Here is a 15605-nt window from a genome sequence, read left to right as displayed (position 1 = left end):
TTTTTTTTTTACTGTTTGATGCAGTGTTCTCAAGGCTCAGAATAGTTGCTAGCACACAGTAGGTACTTACTAAATATTTGTGTACTACATACCTGATAGTTAATATTATACTTGGCTTGGATTATTTCAATAGCTTCCTTCCTGGTCTCCCCTCTTCCAGCCTCTATATCCCTCCAATCATTTTGCTCTTGCTCAAGAGGTCAGGGTTTTGGTTTATTAAGCCTTCAACTGATTGGACAAGGCCCACCCATATTGGGGAAGGAAATCTGCTTTACCCCACCTGCAGCTTCAAATGTTAATCTCATCCAAAACACCCCCTGTCAGAAACATGCAGGATAATGTTTGGCCAGGACTTTAGACAGTCTTTTGAGTTACATGCTGATGATACTAGAGCAGATTTTTATCTTGTTTTTAGTAACATCCGTATGGTTCTCAGGGTGGTTGCTAAATGCAGAGAACCATTTGCATTAACCTTCTTGAAAAAGAGGAAGTCTAGATCCTTACATTTTCCTAACTCACGCACTTTCTTGTTGAACTCATTGCTGCTATAGGTGTGTTGGAAAATGAAAATGCAGTTGCAAACACCAAGATAAACAGTTGCAGGTTTACACCCTCCAGTAAGTGGCAAAGTTGCTGCAGCAAGACTGCTCCAGCGGCTGCCTCTGAGCCCTTCAACAAGATTCCTGCCTTCGAGGTCCTGCACGTCACGAATATACCCTTCGCCTGCCACTCCCGCTTCCCCACTGGCCTTCCGGTGGCCAGGTGGCCTCGTGACTCTTACAGGCCAGACACCACCGGCTAGAGCAACAGTCCATCCCTTTGCCCACCCCAGAGCAGGAGTCAGCTTTCCTGAGTTGCTTGTACCCACCAGAATTCCAGCATTCCAGGGAGAGCCGCACACACTGTCTTTGAGAGGTTACACCAAGGCAGGAAAAGCTTGGGAAGGAAACAGAGGTCAAGCCTTGTCATCTTCCGGTTTCAGCCTCAAGTTTACTGAAAACTCACTCACTGCCCATGTGACTCACAAACCAGGAAGCTGGCAGGAGCTGGAAGTCCAAGAGGAGGGGTGTCAGTCTTGTCCTGGCTTCTTATAGAGATTCTGAATAACACCCCACTGAACAATCACCCACCAGGCAGGACTCCAAGGCAATTAAAGTCAACCAAGACTGTCCCAGACCAACCAGAGCGGATGGTCACCTCACCTTTGGAGCGCTTTATTCTTGGGCTCTCGGGGGTGATTCATCTCTCTCTGAGGGTGTTAGTGTGGGAGTGCGCCTACAGGCCAGCAGGTCTCCCACTTGACAGAAGGGAGCACTGGGCTCAGAGACAGAAAGGACGTGGACAAGGTCACAGACGCAAACAGTGCCGGGTGCAACGCTGGGCCTCTGGCCTCCGGGATGGTGCCCATTCCCCTGTCTCAGGCTAAACAAGATGGATTCTCACAGAAGGAAGTGTTTTCCAGAGGTGTGGGCTCTGCGCCCTCCAGCTGGAAAGCCGGTGGGCACAGCAGGCTGCACGTGGTAGCTCCTCAGAGAGGAGGGGGTCCCAGCGCCTGCTCCCCCGACGGTGCTGCAGGTCTCCCCTGAGGGACAGGACCACCCTCCCTCTCACCTGTTGAGACCTTCCCGGGGCTGCTGTGTTGTTCGTGTCTGTTGTCTGAGCTCAGGCTTAGTCACCAGTGGTGTCTGACTGGCCTCATGGGAACAGCCCTCTCCCACCCTGCAGGGAAAATCTATTTGGATTGGATTTTCAGGAGGCGAAAGGTGGTGTCCAGCAAGAAGATACAGAACATGCAATATATGTTGTGTCTTCCCTGGCCCCACCTCCTTCACCCACGTAACTGTTACGCAAGAAACAGACATTCAACAAGCACTGCAGCCAGGACTTCTGTGTGTCTCTTTTAATCACTAGAAACCTCTGACCTTTTGGGTGCTGAGCGCATCACATAATCCTTTCATAACTGAAAATGGCTCTTCCTCAATCAGTTTTCAGACCATAGACATCAGGGGTCTTCTACTTCTTTGCTTTTGCTTTCTTCCCTTTGTTGGTTTTGGACAACTTAAGAGCTTCGTCTTGGCCTGACTGACCAGCAATGGGGACCAAGGGAGGGATGGGAGCGTTGAGGTTTAGAGTCTTCTTCTGAAGTTTCAGGTCCAAAATATCAAAGGTTATCTGTATCTCATACTGCAGCAGCTCCTTGAGGCACTCGATCTGGATGTGAATGGCCTCATTGATGAGTTTCTCTAGCTCCTGCAAGAAACAGAATGTGGCTGGTAAGCAGGGTCTGGGGAAAGCTGAGGCCATCTGCAGGCAGAGTCCCACCACAGGTGCTACTTCTCAACCCAGCTGCCTCCTTTCTCAGTGTGCTGGGACCTGCTATCCCCTGCTCCCCAGACTTACTCTCTGTCCATCTCCACCCTACTCTATGCCCCAGGAGGCTGACTTTTAAGAGGTGCATCAACCAGCTCCGTTGACCTGTCGCTACTGACAGGGTTCAGCCAGTGGGAGGCCCTGGCAGAAGATCAGAAGGCGGGGAGAGGAAGAAACTTCCATGGCCCTTCCTTCATCCCCCAGGCCTCCATGAATGCCAGCTCTGCAGGCAAGCAGGGCACTGTGGGAGTCTATGGTGGTTTGGAACCGGGGGCTCCTCTGGTGGAATCTGTGCTAGAAAGAACTTGGACTTTGGGGTCAACCAGGCCTCAGTCCAAATGTAAACTCGACCACATGCCAGCTTGGGGACCTTGGGTGATCAGTTAAACCCTCTGAGCCTCAGCCATCTCATCACTAAAATGGGGACATGAATTGTATATCTGAAGGATGTTTCATGAGACATGTGCACAAAGCCTGTGCCCTCCTGCGCCCTCCCAGGGGGGAGGACCCCAGGGTCCCGCCCGCAGGTTCTCTTGGCGGGAAGGGACGTAGACTGGGGCAGGAGAGCCGCCCCCTGCCCCACGGGCCCCTCTCACTTCTCTGTTCAGAGTCTGGTGCTGCCGCCCAGGCAGCCTGGAGAACGTCTCCCGCAGCAGGTGCTGCTGCTCTAGGCGCAGGGCCCCCTTCAGCAGCAGCATGTGGGTCCGCTTCTGCACCTCGGCCGTGCTCAGCCCCTCCAGCTGCTGCTCATGCTTCCAGACTTCCCGGTCCTTGCCCTCGGCCAGTGGGAGCGGCTGGGGCGGCGTGCACACCTCCAGGTTGGTAACAGTCAGGTTGACATCCCGGTCCTGGCCCAGGACGTACTGGTAGAGTTTGTAGTGGCGGATGAAGGTGTTGTGGAAATAGTCGCACAGGGCCAGCAGGTGGGTGGTGTTGAACTGCCCCTGGTGATCTCTGAGCTTGTTTCCCAGGATTGTCACGGCCTCGGTGACGGAGCAACCTGGGGGCACAGAAGGGCCTGGTAGCAAGCATGAACCAGACCAAAGCAGCCGGGATGGCTGATCGATGTGTGCTGACCCCAGAGACCATGTCCTACCAACTGTTGTATGTCACCATTTTTTAGGTTGAGGAAGCCATGGAGTGTATCATGTTTCCCTTTTTCCCTTGGCTCCTGGGAAGCTCAGGGGGCAATTTTATGCAGTAACTTACATTTATCCTATTTTTTTCTTATATGATTATCCCACTTCTTGCCTATATTTTGACATTTAGCTCTTGTTTTAAAGGCTTATTTCAGCTGTGCTTTATGCTATTTCCACTTCAGACCCTTCAGGAAGGAGGTGAGAGTATAAAAGGGATTCTGATATGAGTGGAGTGTGAGATGGTTGCAGAGACAGGGACATTATACTGGCCACTTGGGTCACTGACTTAGGCAAGTATTGTTTAGACCATGTAGAGGTCAGCCCTGAGGGTAGCACTGAGCAATGCTCCTTGGAGGATAAACCATCTTCTCCCATCTTCTTCCTTTCACATCTCTCTCTTTTTAATTTGTTTACTTTTCAGCCGCACTGTGTGGCATACAGGATCTTAGTTCCCTGACCAGGGATCAAACTCATGGCCCCTGCAATGGAAGTACAGATTCTTAACCACTGGACCACCAGAGAAGTCCACCTTTCATGCCTCTTGCTCACAACTCCATCAGAGGCTCAGGGTAAGAGTGTGGTCAGGAGGGCAGGACTCTCCCCAGCATATGATTGCATCTCAAGACAGAGGTGGTTCAGTAAAGGGTCTTGCTGAGTGAGGTGTGTGCCCTGTGGACAGATCTCTGGCAGGGAGAGGACAGGACAAGTGACAGAGGACCCTGGACCCTCATACAGATGCCACCCGCAGGGGCACCATGAGCTCAGCCGTGTCTCTCTCGCCCCCTGACTCAGTGTCAGCTCTGCAGGACAAGAGCTCGGGCAAAGACAGGGGGATTCCACAGCCCCCGCTATGAAGACGGAGACCAGGTGCTGCACACAGGGAACCTGGCTTTTCTCCTGGGGTGAAGGCCAGCCTGCTTGCAGATCCCCCTCAACCGGTGACCACCCTCTTCAGGCCCTGCCAGAGTGCCGCTGGGCCTTCAGGAGGGGCTGTCTCTGCCCGGCCCATAGGGCTGTTTCTCAAGCCCTCCCCACCTGCTGATTCTGCCTTCACTTTGGCTCCTCAGTCCTGGCTCTGCGTGGCTCCTCAGTCCTGGCTCTGCGTGAGTGTTTTCACCTTAACTCTCCCCAGAGTCTGAGAGCAGGGCTTTAGAGAAACGTTAGCACACGGAGCGCTGCTCCACCTTGAGCCTCAGTAGAAAGTGCTGTGAAGCGTCACTAGGATGTAGGCTTCAGCCTCCCGGGGGAGATCAAGCCCGTCTATCCAAAGGAAATCAACCCTAAAATCATTGAAAAGACTGATGCTGAAGCTGAAGCTCCAATACTTTGGCCACCTGACACGAAGAGCTAACTCACTGGAAAAGACCCTGATGCTGGGAAAATTTGAGGGCAGAAGGAGAAGAGGGTGACAGAGGATGAGATGGTTGGATGGCATCACTCACTCAATGGACATGAATTTGTGTAAACTCCAAGAGATAGAGAAGGGCAGGGAAGCCAGGCGTGCTCCAGTCCATGGGGTCACAGAGTCAGACACAACCGAGCGACTGAACAACAGCAACTCCTGGGGGAAGGGGGAGCCTCTCCATCCAGCAGAATTAAAGGTTAGTGGGCTGTGTTTTCCCTTCCTTTCAAGGCAAATCAGCAACTCCAAGGTCCAAGATAGTACCCTGTCTCAGCATGGGGTAGGGGAGGGTGCTGGGCCTGGGTGATGGACACAGCTCTGTCTCCTCCTAGTTGTGACTCTTGGACCACCATTCCCTCAGATGTAAAATGGGGGAATAGTCATATTTACTTCATAGCATTGTTAGGGGGATCAAATGGGATGGCGTGTCCAAGTGCCTTGTACAGAGCTCACTGCAAGGCAGGAGTCACTGAATGCTCCAGGAAAAGAAGTGTTTGTTCACTGTGAGAAAACTCTCCAGGCCACATCTTTGCATCTCTCCATAGGTCTTTCCCTTCATCCATTCCTCTCTCCATCCATCTGTCCACCATCCGAATGTCCACTCGCCACCCGTTCATCCATCTCTCCATTCACCTACCGTCCATTCACTCACTACTCAGTCACTCGTCTCTCCACCCAACCGTCTTTCCGTCCATGCATGTGCATCCAGCCATTTATCCATCCACAGTAAGTGTGTCAAGCTGTTACCGAGGGCCTATTAATCACCGTCTATGGGGTCGCATAGAGTCGGACACGACTGAAGCGACTTGGTAGTAGTAGTAGTGTGCTAAGTTCTAGCAACATTAGGATGTTTTATTAGGCACATCTCTTGCCTTCAGAGTTCTCACAGGAGAGATACACAAGCTGATATTGACACATGTGTAAAAAGGAACAGAATCAGGCGATGGGGAATGCTCCGTTGAGGATATGGGTTCTCCTGGAGAGGACGAGACTTAAGCGACCTCTCAGAGGCTGAGTGGGACTGAGCCAGGAAAGATTATGGGGAGGGGGGGGCACGGCGTGGGTGCCGCCTGAGCAAGATCCAAGGGGCAAGGAGCCACATGGCACAGGGGGGCGGGGAACAAGACTGCGTTTGTTGTCGTTGGCACCTGTCGGGGGAGGCGGAAAACCGCATGTTGAGTGGAGAGGTGGGAGGAAGGCAGATGGGAGGGCCGTGAGTGCTGTGTTAGAAGCCAGGGCTTTGTACTCCAGGCAGCCCAGGGCCTGCCCAGGGAGACCGTGGTCATGTGGTGGCCTGCGGGGAGACTTCAGCCCAGCCCAGACAGGAGGCACTGTGGCCCGAGAGTGCCAGGTCAGCAGGCATGGGCAGCAAGGGCAGATTTGAGCATCAGGACCGATGGTCGGGTGTGGAGGGGGATGGAGGCCTGCCTGACTCACAGCCTTTTCCTGGGGACCCTTAAGGAGCAGGAGGGCCACCAAGAGGATATGGCACAGGTGGGACATACCTCTGTTGTGACCCCCGCCCTCAGAGAGCTTCCAGTCTGGGGGGGAGGAGACAGGTGGGCAGATGACATCCCGTCTTTTTTTTCAGCCCCAGCTCAGCGCTCTGTGCTCAGTGAGGGCCAATACATATCTAGTGAGTAATGGACAAACTGACATGTGGAGTGTAGTAACGGAGCTACTCACTTATCCCTTCAACAAGTGTTCATTAGGGGGCCTTCCTTCCATGGCTCAAGAACTCATCTGTGGTCCAGGAAGGTGGTGGAGTGCTGGGGGAAACACACGCAGTATAATCGTGCTCAGGGCTGCTTAGTGCTGGGTGGGCACACCGTGGAAAGAAGGGACTTTCTCAAGGAAGTCAGGGAGCAGGTCCCTGAGGAAGTGGGGAAGGAGCTGGGATGGGCTGTGTCAGAGGGAATCACTGAGCAAAGAAAGGTGGAAAAGGAGGAAGCAGGCAGGAGAAACGGCGTGTACAAAGGCCCAGGGGTTGGAGAAAATGTGGCTCATCTGAGGAATGGGAATGCTGAGGACTTGGGGCTGGTAGGCTAGAAAGCAGCCAGTGGGGCCCCTGGTTCTCACAGAGGTCTCCTAGACCACCCACCCCACATCCCTTATCAACTGGTTACCTCGCTGTATTAAGCAAAAGTTGAAAGTTAAATTTACTGAAAATAATTTTAAGGAATTAATTTTTCCCACTGTTTTCCCAGGAAAATAACAGTTTTGAATGACTTTGTAAGAATTGTTTGCATTGCTCTTGTCACGATATATTTATATAAATTTTTCAGTACTCTTGCCTGGAAAATCCCATGGAGGGAGAATCCCTTGGAGGGAGGAGCCTGGTAGGCTATAGTCCATGGGGTTGCAAAGAGTCGGACATGACTGAGCGAGTTCACTTCACTTTTCTTTGCTTATATAATTTGACAATTACAAATTAGGTACATAAATAAGCTACATTAAAAGTTACTCAGAAAGTACAATTAAGTTTGATGTTAATCATTTTTCAATTTAATTTAATTTTAAAATGTTATTTACTCATCTTTAACCTTGCATTGAATATAAAGAGTAAGCTTTATAATGTATAAAGCAGATATGCATATAGTATATAATCAGACATACAGAATACCTATGTTCTTGAAATTTGATGAGGTTGGGCAATTAGGGGAAAAAAAAATCTCTAAAACGGCTTCTCAAAAGGCTCCAGCAATCCCGCTTCAGAGTACGCATCCAAAGAAATGAAACCAGGATCTTGAAGCTGTGGCTGTACCCCCACGTTATTCGCAAGAGCCAAGGTATGGAAACAGCCTGTGTCGGGTCAGGTCTGTTGACAGATGAATGGTTAAATAAACTGTGATTCCCACACATACAGTGGAATACTATTCAGCCTTAAAAAGAAGGGAATCCTGTCATTCGCAACAACATGGATGGACCTGAAGGACGTTATGCTAAATGAAATAAGCAAGACACAGAAGGGCAAATAGTGCAGGGTTTCACTCGTGTTTGGAGTCTAAACAGGTGGAACTCGCAGACGCAGAGGGGGACACAAGGAGCTGTGAGCCAAGGACAGAGCTTCAGTTATACAGGACGAGAAAGCACTGGAGATGGGTCACAGAGGACGTCCCCACTGCTCCGTGTATTCGAAATATGCTGCAAGAGTCTATCCTGAGTGTTCTCACTACAAACTGGAGTGGTGACTCTGTAAGGCGGTGGATGAGGAAATCATGGGGTGTAACTTCAGCACTTATTTCTCAATTATTGACAAATTGATACATTTTAATTTGTCAGGAGACTCAGTTTCGATCCCTGGGTGGGGAAGATCCCCTGGAGAAGGAAATAGCAACCCACTGCAGTATTCTTGCCTGGAGAATCCTATGGACAGAGGAGCCTGGAGAGATACAGTCCATGAGGGTCGCAAAGAGTAGGATATGACTTAGCAACTAAACAACAACCACCCACCCAGAAAAATAAATAAATACGACAGCTTCTCAGGGAAATGATAGTGATAAAACCACGTGGGTGGAGACACAGCTCCGGCAACTCCAGAGCAACACACTTTCCTCCCGTTTCTAATCGAGCCCCATAGCTTCCCACCTGTGTCACAGAGACCAGTGACCCATGCATTCCTTGGAGTGTCTCTTGTGCCAGGAAATAAGCTGGCTGCTGATCCTGGGGTCCCCTTCACCCCTGAACCTGTGCCCCAGGGACCAGCGGGAGCCCTGGGTTCCATACAGCACCCCCTCCCTCCCATATACACATACTCCCAACCATCTCAGAAAAACAACCCCTGACTCCAGGATGGGGTCTGGATGAGAACTGCTGCCTGACTTCCACCAGAGTTATGAGGCAGACTGAGCCAGAGAACTCAGACTTTCATACCCAGGGGCCATCACAGATTGACCAACTGGTAGAAGGCTGGAGCCAAAGCCCCATAACACTCTTCTCTGCCGAGAGACCGTGACACCTGGTGCCTGGTCTCTTCCTGCAAAGACATGAGCTTTGCACTGCTCGGATTTGGTGGGCATCTGTTCTACTCTTTTCTGCTTTTGTGGAGGGATGGATAGAAAATGACAGTCTCTGGTTTAATTCTTTTTTACTTTTTTGACCATAATACTGCACAGCATGTGGGATCGTAGTTTCCCAACCAGATATCAAACCTGCGCTCCTTGCAGTGGGAGCGTGGTGTCTTAACCAACGGACTGCCAGAATGGAGTCCCTGTTCTTTTTGTATGACACTTGTGTACATGACATGATGACAGCAAGACCTGAGGGTTCCTGCAAAAGCAACATGCGAGCAGGTGCCCAGGCTCAGGGCAAATCCAGACACCAGGAGAGATGTTCACACGAGGGAAATGTCCTGACCCAGGATGCTGAGTGTAGGAGCGGGGGAAGCTTTCCTTCAGGGAGGTTGTGGAGTCCAGTGTGGGACAACGAGGAGGAGTTTGGCGGGAGTCGGTGGGAATAGGCAGTCCTGACGGAGGGTCAGCAAGGGCAGAGACCAGAGGCGAGTGGAGTGCACTCTGGACGCGTAAAGGGACCACACCTGGTTTGGAGTTTCTGGGAAGCAAAACTGAAGTCTGAGGGTCTGAACTTGGGGACAGAGGGCTTGAAGGCTTCAGTCTGCAGAGGGCAAGCTGTATAGATCATGTGAGAGCACTGGACTTCACCACAGAAGCTGGGCTCTTGAATTGGAATTCATGAAACGTGAGGACATCCAAGGAAGGCTCTCGGGACTGACCGGGGCCCAGAATTGCATCTGGAATATTGCGTGCATTTTTTTTTCTGAGGAGAGTGTCCATAGAGAGAATCGTCAGATTCCTAAAGGAAAGGTTAAGAATCTCAGGTGAGAGCCCCGGGCCACTCAGAGGCCTTAACTTGAGAAGTGAGATGCTGGGAAGGTATTACGGAAGGACAGAGTGTAGGCCACTCAGAGGCCTTAAGCTGAGAAGTGAGATGCTGGGAGGGTATTTCTGAAGGATGGTGTGTGGAGGATGATGGAGAAGGCCAGGGAATGTGTCCCACAGGGTGGGTAGCAGTGTGAGGTCATTGGTTTCTGACGCTCAAAGCTGGACTTGAGGCCTGTGTGGAGGCACCTGTGGACTTGGGGAGGTGAATTATGGAAGTTTTTCTGGGCTTTGCAGAGCTGAACTTGCCGGAGGGTGCTCTGCTCTCCTCCTGTCTGGCCGGGCAGTACCTGCGTGGAGCTGGGGTCACCCACACCCTCCCGATGGGGGCAGCCATCACTGTCCCATTCGGCCAGGCCAGCAGCCAAGCATGGAGCCCAGGTTTGAAGTGAGAAGTCCTTGGGTCCCGTCGTGCTAACACCCGCAGGTGTCCCAGCTGCCTGTCTCCCTGGCAGATGCCCTCCTACAGTCTTGGCCATGACCTCAGCCATGAAACGCAAGTGTGGGCCTTGTCCTGGGCGGAATTCTAACTTTCAGCCCCAAGACACTCTTTGGACCAGTTCTGGTTTTTAGCAGAGGTTGTCCAAAGCTGGATTACAAGACACGCTTGGCCCCTGGACCACCCGCCGTTTTGTCTCAAGCCGAGAAGCCCCCGATGACTCAGAAAGCTAAGGATTAAGTCTCCCGGAGAAGCCTCCAGCTGCCAGGCGGCCAGATCTGTCCTTGCAAGTTGCTCTTCAATTACAGGGAGTGGCTGGCTTCATTTGCATTGGCTGCTGGGAACTTCCTGAAGACGGTCCCCAAGGGCCTGGAGGCCAGCACCTGCACGGAGCCGGTGGGAGTCAGGAGAGGAGCTTGCGGAGAGCGTGGGTGGGATGACAGCCTAGATGCTCCAGAATCAGGGCAAAGGGGCACGGGGCCTGGATCAGGCTGGCTGGGCCCCCTCCCTTCCCCCCACCCAGACTGTAGGATCTGGGGCTGGACAGGGGGAGCACATGGAAGGGGGGTTTGGGAAGGGAGAAGAGGAGCTGCTGCTTTTGGGTGGGCATGAGTGGGAGAATCCAGGTGCCACTGGTGGCCCCTGACAAACCAGTTTGGTTGCCCCCGCCTTGGCTGCGAGGGGAGGAAACCGGTCAGGCTGCAGCCCGACCTGGCTTACAGTTCCCAATACCTGAGCTCCTGCCAGCGCAGCCTGGGACGGCGGGAAAGAAGAGGAAAGCCAGGACCTTCCGCCCCACCCCCATTTGGGGTCCTGAATGCTGCCCCCGACGGCCCCCTTTCTGCCCTTGACAAGGTTCTGCCAAACTCATCCACCCCAGGGTGCTGGTGCCAGCTCGGAAGAGGGTGTGTGTTTTCTTTGGGCAAGAGAGGGCTCTTGTTCAGGGAGTTCCCTTTGTTGGCCCGCATGCCCTGGGTCATCTCAGGCTCTGCCCAAGGCCTCCCGGCAAGGTGAGCAGGTATAACCACCATCCCCACTTTACCTTCGAGAGAAACTGAGGCTCCAAGAGGTCAAGGGATATGCTGCAGGGCACACAGGTGGCCCTAGTGGTGAAGAACCAGCCTGCCAATGCAGGAGACATAAGAAACGCAAGTTCGACCCCTGGGTCCGGAAGATCCCCTGGAGGAGGGCATAGAAACTCACTCCAGTATTCTTGCCTGGAGAATCCCATGGACAGAGGAGCCTGGTGGGCTACGGTCCAGAGTGGCAAAGAATTGAACCCGACTACTGAAGCAACTTAGCACGCATGCACACACACAGCTGGAGGGTTGCAGAGCCGGAGTTCCAACCCCAGCCTGACCTGCGGAGGCCTCTTTCAGCATCCAGGTTGAAGTGGCTTGGACTTGCTTAGTAAACCCTGGAGATGGACACTGGAAGGGGCCCCCAACACTCTCGGTCACAGTTTTCCAAAGGTTGTTTTGCAACAGGTATTCCATAGAAATGCGTGGCCTTGAATATAGGTTGGAGCCAGGGAAATTAAACAGGTGTCCTTTATATGCTGATGAACACAGCAGAGTATGCTAATAAGCTCAGCAAATGGTCAGAAAGGGTAAAGTCTATGCATCATTTCTTAGATTTATTGGAGGCAAACACACACAGATCTTGGACGTATATTGAGTTCAGTTGCAGAGCACTGCAATGAAGCGAACATTGCGATAGAGTCCCCTGAATTTTTCGGTTTCCCAGTGCTCGTGAACGTTACGCTTACATTGTCTGTAGTCTTAACTGTACAATAGCACTCTGTCTAAAAGATAGTGCACAACCCTTTCTTTAAAAAATATTTACTTCTAAGAATGCTAACCATCACCTGAACCTTCAGCGAGGTGTCATTTTTTTTGCTGGTGGAGGGTCTTGCCTGGATGCTGATGGCTGCTGCCTGACGGACACCAAGACCACAGTACCCAGGATCCGGTCACACTGCACCTTGCCCGCCACGTGCTCTGTTCTTGGCCACCATGCAGAGTCGCAAGGAGGCCACCCAGGAGCCCAGGGCAGCCCCTGGCCTGAAGATGGCCTTGACGCTGGGGCTGTGCCTCAGAACTTTCTGTGGTTGTAAGAGCAGAGACTGGGAATTCAGGCGGCTGTGGGCTCCTAGCTTGTTTCTGATTCTTAACTACTTGCATGAGGTATTTTGCCTCTCTCTATGGCCATCGGTGTTCTCATCTGTAAAATGGAGGCAGTAAAAGTGTTTAACTCGTAGGGTTAGATGTGAGCATAAGGGACGGAGCTCCCACAGTGCTTGGTACACAGTGCGTGCGTGCATACTTCACTTCAGTTGTGTCCAGCTCTTTGCGACCCTATGGACTGTAGCCTGACATGCTCCTCTGTCCATGGGATTCTCCCAGGCAAGAATACTGGGGTGGGTTGCCATGCCCACCTTCAGGGGATCTTCCTGACCCAGGGATCGAACCTGTGTCTCTTACATCTCCTCCATTGGCAGGCGTGTGTTCTTTACCACTAATGCCACCTGGGAAACCCTGGTATACAGTGGCACTCATTGAGTCATATGGTTGTCATCATTGTCATCATGACGATTCCAGGCATCCCCACTCCCCGGGGGCTGTTCCAGGACAAACCTGTCTTCCCCAAGGACTCCGCAGACTCCTAGAGGCTGGTTTTCCTCAATCCACTCTCTCCTAGGTCTTTACCTGGAGACTCTCTCTTCCTTGCTGGGGGTGGGGCATGGGATGCTGATGTGCTTTCTCTCCTGGCCACACCGGCTGCTAAGGGCAAAGGATGGCTGGGAGTTGGCTGTCTCCAGCTAGAGGGTTGCAGAGAACAGAAGAGGCAACCCTTCTGGCCAGACCATGTAGTGAGGACCCAATAGTTCACAGCTCTCCCAAGATCTCTGGAGTGTTCTCTTCTCTCCCTGCTACTGTGCACTTCTCAGTACCTGCTGGAAAGGCCTAGATTTCTCATTTCCAAAGGATCTTTCCAAAAAGCTCCGGACATGTAGTTGCTGCCCAGTATTCAGCTCTTAGTAAATAATAATAAAGCCAGCCTGCACGGGTGTGCTACTTTATAGGTTTAAAGCATTTAATTATCCATCAATTTATTTAATTGGTCACAATCAACATATGAAAGAGTTAATTGCTGCCATTTAACAGATGAGGAAATAGAGGTTTAGTGTTTGCAAGCAGAATCAGGACTCAAACCCAGGTTCTCCAGCTCCAAGAAGTGTGCCTCCGCTACTGGGGTATTTTTAAGGTGAACAGAAGACATGGACTCCACAGAACTATAGTACTTCCACTAGAACTTCTTAATTTTAATTTTATTGTGGTAAAATACACATAACATAAAATTTGCCTTCTAAACCATTTTTATGTGTACAGTTCAGTGGCATTAAGTCCATTGTCATTGTGGAACGATCACCACCACCCGTCTCCAGGACGTTTTTCATCTTGCAGAACTGACATTGTATCCATTAAACACTACCTTCCAATTTCCCCTCCTCACAGTCCCCCGCAAATCCTTTTCTATTTTCTGTCTCTACAGATTTGATCACCCTCAGTTCAGTTCAGTTCAGTCGCTCAGTCGCGTCCAACTCTTTGCGACCCCATGAATCGCAGCACGCCAGGCCTTCCTGTCCATCACCAACTCCCGGAGTTCACTCAGACTCACATCCATCGAGTCGGTGATGCCATCCAGCCATCTCATCCTCTGTCGTCCCCTTCTCCTCCTGCCCCCAATCCCTCCCAGCACTGGAGTCTTTTCCAATGAGTCAACTCTTCGGACCTTATATAAGTGGAATCATACAGTATTTATCTTTTTGTGATTGGTTTCTTTCCTTTAGTAGAAGGTCCTTAAAGTTCATCCATACTGAAGCCTGTATCAGAATTTCCTTTCTTGTAAAGGCTGAATAATATTCTATGTTATGTATAGACCACATTTTGTTTATCCATTCGTCTGTTGATGGGTTACTTCCACTGTCTGGCCACTGCTGCTATGAACGTGGGGGTACAAATATCTGTTCCAGTCCCTGCTTTCACTTCTTTTGGATGTATCCCCAGAGTGGAATTGCTGGAACATAGGTAATTCTATGGATGGGGTAATTCTATGTTTAATTTTTTGAGTGAGTGCCTTAATGTTTCCCCCCATTCACTAAATTTTTGTGTTTATCTTAAAGAAAAACCAATAGCCACATTAAAGGAAAAATCTATCCATACATTAAGATTTAGAAAAATTTTGTTGTCCTTTTAGAGATTTCTTTCCTGTTCACTTTCTTGCAACTCAAGGAGCAAACACAGGATCAGATATTTTAAAGATTGTTATGAGCTTTTGCCTAAGCTCTTCTCTTTGTCCACAGTGGTCCTCTTGCCTTTTCTGCTCATCAAATACATCCTTCACCATCCTTCACCCCTAGTCCTCGAGAAGTTGGCTACTGCTAAATAGCTTTGGCAGAAAGGACAGACTCTGGTGCCAGGCAATCTCAAGGTTAATGCTAGTATTGTTTTTCACTGTGTGACGATTTGCAAGTTACCTAACCTCTCTGAACCTCAGTTGCATCATTGTGAAATGGGGACAATAGTACCCACCCAACCGAGCTCGGTGTGAACATTAAATGAGATGATCCATGCGGAGAGCCTGCGCATCACGACTGCTGAGTGGATGCTTGCTCTTCCCCACCCACTGGTGCAGAGCTCTGCCCGTGCTGGCTGGAGGATGGCTGAGTGAGCAGAGCAAGGATTAAGCTGACTTGGAAAGGTTCAGAGGTCAGAACAGGAGCCATCAGATGGAAGCCTCGGAGAGACAGATTTCAGTCCAGCAGCAGGGAGAACTTTCTAGAAGTGAGAGCTTTATCAGTGGAGGAGTGAGCGGGCAGTTAGCTGGGAAGAGAAGTCCTGAATAACGAGTATGTGGTGGTGGTGGGAGGGAGGGAGGCTTGAATCAGGTGACTTTTGGGGTCCTTTTGATTCTAAGCGGCCATGGTGATCTCCACCAAGCTCACAGCCCACATTCTAGGGTGAGGTGGGGGCCTCCTGCAGCCGCCTCAAGTTTGGTGAAGGGCCGCTGACTTTGGATCTTCATCCTCATGCTCTTCATCACCTCAAGGTGAAAATGACCATGTAATCTCACTGTCTCAGGGACAGGGCACTGTACCAAGACTAATATTTGGTGACTTCATACCATTCTTTGTCCCTTCTGCCAATGGGGACTCAGAGACCAACCAAAATCTCCAACCAACCGAAGAAAGACATGGGAAGTTAGAGGTAGGGCAAGGGATCACTCCAAAGGGCCAGAAGTCTGGTCCCAAGGACACTAGTACCACCCCCACCCCACACAGGGAGCACATCCAT

At 51.1% G+C, this 15605-nt stretch overlaps 1 protein-coding gene across 1 annotated transcript in view; it reads right to left on the bottom strand.

Moving 5' to 3' along the window:
* Positions 1-2013: 2013 nt before the first annotated feature.
* Positions 2014-15605, bottom strand: part of C2H8orf74 (chromosome 2 C8orf74 homolog) — a 28831-nt gene continuing 15239 nt past the window's right edge. Inside the window, exons 3-4 of the mRNA XM_069579439.1 lie at positions 2967-3370; positions 2014-2250 (exon numbers count right to left, since the gene is read on the bottom strand). Coding sequence (XP_069435540.1) covers positions 2014-2250; positions 2967-3370 — 641 coding nt within the window. The remainder of the gene's footprint in view (positions 2251-2966; positions 3371-15605) is intronic.

The sequence above is a fragment of the Ovis canadensis genome, chromosome 2, assembly GCF_042477335.2.
Source record: "Ovis canadensis isolate MfBH-ARS-UI-01 breed Bighorn chromosome 2, ARS-UI_OviCan_v2, whole genome shotgun sequence".
NCBI lineage: Eukaryota > Metazoa > Chordata > Mammalia > Artiodactyla > Bovidae > Ovis > Ovis canadensis.
The sequence above is the reverse complement of the archived record's forward strand: the minus strand, read 5'-3'. Positions and strand labels throughout refer to the sequence as shown.